The sequence below is a fragment of the Oryx dammah genome, unplaced genomic scaffold (assembly GCF_014754425.2).
Source record: "Oryx dammah isolate SB20612 unplaced genomic scaffold, SCBI_Odam_1.1 HiC_scaffold_25, whole genome shotgun sequence".
NCBI lineage: Eukaryota > Metazoa > Chordata > Mammalia > Artiodactyla > Bovidae > Oryx > Oryx dammah.
In genome coordinates, this window is record NW_024070209.1 from 102,378,754 (window position 1) to 102,382,300 (window position 3,547).

General features: G+C 66.5%; 1 protein-coding gene across 2 annotated transcripts; it reads right to left on the reverse strand.

The window, feature by feature from the left end:
* Positions 1 to 547: 547 nt before the first annotated feature.
* On the reverse strand, positions 548 to 3,198 carry TMEM250 (transmembrane protein 250). 2 transcript variants are annotated; one of them, XM_040225514.1, is made up of 2 exons: positions 3,154 to 3,198; positions 548 to 1,389 (listed from the first exon to the last, which is right to left on the reverse strand). In XM_040225514.1, the coding sequence occupies exon 2, from the start codon at positions 1,266 to 1,268 to the stop codon at positions 849 to 851; it is 420 nt and encodes a 139-aa protein (XP_040081448.1). In that variant the 5' UTR covers positions 1,269 to 1,389; positions 3,154 to 3,198; the 3' UTR covers positions 548 to 848. The 2 variants fall into 2 exon arrangements, with proteins under 2 accessions (XP_040081448.1, XP_040081449.1); XM_040225515.1 differs by lacking the exon at positions 3,154 to 3,198 and adding an exon at positions 2,762 to 3,126.
* Between the last annotated feature and the right edge of the window lie 349 nt (positions 3,199 to 3,547).

A 3,547-nucleotide genomic window follows, 5' to 3' on the forward strand; every position in this document is an offset into this window, starting at 1 on the left:
ACACACGTCTCAATCCTGGACGTTCTCTCCAGGGAAGACGCTGAAACCCCCACCCCCACCCCCAAAGCCCCCAAAGCCAGAAATACACTGAGGTGCCGCCTCAGAAAGTCACACTTGAAGAGATGACGTCATCTGGCCGACATTCTCAGCAGACCTGCCCAGGAGGAAGACAGGCGTGCCCTGGAACCAGCACGCCCCCTCCTGATCTAGCAACCTGCCAAGTGAACCCAGATGACACGGAAGCCCGGTCTGGAACTCAGGACACCTCACAGGGTAACATATGGAGGACAGTCTGTGGGTTGAGCCAGCACTTGGTGGCCCAGGGCGGAGTGAAGAGCTTGGTGGCAGTGCGGGGCGTCAGCTGGTGGAGCCTGACGCTTCCCTAAGGCTGGCGCAGGGGCTGGGGGTGCACAGGAGGGGACAGGGCAGCTGGGAGAAGCCCCCTCCAGGTCTGCACCAGCATACCACACCCTTCCCAGGGGCCTCTCACACCAACACTGGTGATGCCCGTGTCCTGGAGAGGGGATAGGGAGGCGGGCTCTCCAAGTACAGACTGGACCGATGGGTCCCCTCTGGAATTGCTGGGAAAGTGCAGGCGGAACCACAAGCAGGTGGCCCAGGGGATGTTGCACCGAAAGCACACAGAGAAGGGCTGAATCAAAGACCAGCAGGAGCGAGGGCGCCAGCGTCCCCTTCACAGAAAAGTCTCCGCTCTTTCCCGTCTGGAGGTTGCTCCTCTGGGACGGGGCAGAAGGGGCCCTGACCGATTCCGGCAAGAAGAGCACCCCTCGCAGGCGTAGCTACAGCCAGGTCGCCATCAGCTGCCCCCAGAGGAGCCCGCGGCACCCTCACATGTCCACGAAGACCATGAAGCACCAGCCCAGGCCCCCGACCAGCAGCATGGTCACGTGGATGCCGTAGACCAGCAACTCGTTGAGGAGGCGGAAGTCCACGCGCCGGCGGCCGAGCAGCAGCAGCAGCGCAGACAGCTTGAGCTGGAAGCGCAGCAGGACGCGGACGCCCAGATACTGCAGGCAGAAGAGGGCGGCCAGCGCGCCCCACAGCGCGGCCGTGAAGAGGCTGCAGCTGAAGTACAGCAGGAAGCGGATGAAGCCGTAGAGCCAGCGCGCCCGGACGTACACGTCGAAGTTGTTGTACTTGGTGCGGGCCGGGCGGGAGGCGCGCGCCGGGCCGCAGGCGGCGTGCAAGCAGGTGGTGTGCGGGCCGTGGAAGGAGCGCACCCGCCGGGGGATGGGCATGACCGGCATCAGGTCCGGGCGGCGGCGGCGCTAGCTCGCGGCGGTGGCGGAGTCCCGGCGGCGGTCAGCATAGGCGTCGTGGGAGCCTGGGCCTGGGCGGCCGAGGCTGAGCACCGGGGGAGGCGGGGGCCTGCAGGGAGAGGGACACGAAAGGGAGCCGGGTCAGCCAGGACACCGCCAGCCTAGGGCTGCCGGGAGACGGAGTCTGGGACTGGAGAGCCACTGAGTTATCGTTTTCAAAAGGCTGAGGACACTCCGAAGGGACCCACAATCACGTGGGAACCAAAATTCCATCAGTGACACCAGGAAGAAGGGTCAGGACACAGGGCGCAGACCCCCCCCACCCCGCCCAGTGCAGTCAATGCTAAAAGGAGAGAAAGGGCCAAGAGAAACCCCGGCTAACCTCCCCCTCCCCAGAGGCTTGGAGAGTCCCCTGCAGTGGACTCAGCATCTGGCTTTTAACTGGGATGCCCAAGGCTGCCTTCACTTCTGTGGCTGCTTTATCCAGGGAGAATAAGCCCCTGGGTGGCAACCAGCACAGGACAGGAAGAGGGAGAGTGTGCCCACTGAGCTGACTGGGTCACTCTCTTTAGCAACTTGACAGGCCAAGTGCTGGGGGCCAGGCAGCTGGCGCAGGGCTCTGGGCTCCCTCCGCGGCGCCTGAACCCCGGTGCTGTCCTTCACTAGGAGGGTAATCTTAGGCAGGTCCCCTCACCCTCTGAGAGACTATTCCTCCTCTGCACCATGGGGATGCCAGCAGCACTGGGCTTCCAGGGGTGCCGTAGGAAGCAAGCATTACTGGGCAAAGGCTGCCCATGCCTGGCAGAGGAGGAGATGGCAGCCCAGGGCTGCCCAGTGGTGTCATCGCAGGTCATGGGACTGGACCACCGGAGAGGAGAAAATACCAAGTGGCTCTCTGGCTTTGCCTAGCAACTGCCGTTTATAGCTGTGCCTGGGTCGTGGATGGAAAACACAGAACTGGAAGTACAGGATGGGTAAAATCGGAGCGGCAAAGTTGATGACAGGCCCAGGGGAGGCGCTGCCTAGGGCATCGGCCTCCCGTCACGTGGCGTAGAGCCTGGGGGCCTGCAGAGGGGCTGGTGCTAGCTAGCTCCCACTCCGACGCCCACGTGCTGCTCTGGCCAGAGCGGAGGAAAGGGGAGGCCGGGCGCGTCCACCCTCCCCTGCTCATAGGCCCAGCCCTGCCCGCAGGCTGCGGCCAGAACCAGGTCTGACAGCATCTGATGGCACTTAGAGGTTGGTGCTCCTGCGGGGTCGCAGCCGGGGGCGGGCTGCTAGCCATCCTCCCGTTGCCCACCTCGCCGCGGGCAAAGGGTCTGCGCCACGGGCTTCCAGGTGGAGGGCCGGGGCGACACCCACGCGCTCCCCCAACCCCCCGCCCGCTCAGTGCTAGGCCCTCGACCCTCAGAGGCAGGGCCGACCCGTGGCGCCCCTGGGAGCCGCCCCCGCCCCGCCCCGCCCGGGCACCCCCGCCTGCTCACCGGCTGCCCTCTCCGCGCCGGCGTCCCGAGGCGCGCGGCCCCCTGTCCCTCGGGACTCCAGGAGCAGGGCGGCCGCATGGTGCCGACGGCGCAGCCCGGACCCTCAAACGTCCCGGCCCGCGGCCGCCCCGAAGGGACAGGGGCTCCCGCGCCCGGCGGCCGGCGGCGTTTGGCCCAGCGTGGGAGCCGTAGCGCCGTCCCTCTGCGGCCACCGTAGGACTTTCCTCTCACACACACACACCCCCACCCTCCGCCCGCGCCGAAACGGACAGCGCCTCCCTTCCCCCTTTTCGGCGTCGACCCGGAGCACCCGGAACTCGGCGCTTGCCCTCTGAGCGTAAGTGCGTGCGTGCGTGCGTGCGTACGCGCCCGGCGCGCGGCCCGTGACGTACCACCGGACAACACCGCCCCAGGTACCCGGTCGGCGCCTCGGCCCGTCCTGCGCAGGCGCAGATAGGGGATCTGACCCACGGCGTCCCCCCACCCCCAGGCAGCTCCTCTGCGCATGCGCCTCTGTGCCCCAGGCTGTGGGCAGTGCGCAGGCGCGCGCCCTTGGCTCAGTGATGGTCCTGCGGTGTGTAAAGAGCCCTCAATCGTGGTGCTGCTGGTGTCGGCCCCGGCCCTGCGTGTCTGCCGTCCGGCGAGTCTGGAGCGGATTGGGGACACCACCCAAGGTCCCCAAATGTAGGGAGTCAGGACAGACTGGTTGACACCACCCGCAGATGTCAAGATCCCATGTAGGGATCCACAGAGCCCTGGGAGAGAGAGGATGTCGGTGTAGACGTG

What these genes read in the sequence shown, in the direction of transcription:
- TMEM250 (XM_040225514.1), bottom strand. Translation starts at nt 1,268, where the DNA reads ATGCCGGTCATGCCCATCCCCCGGCGGGTGCGCTCCTTCCACGGCCCG.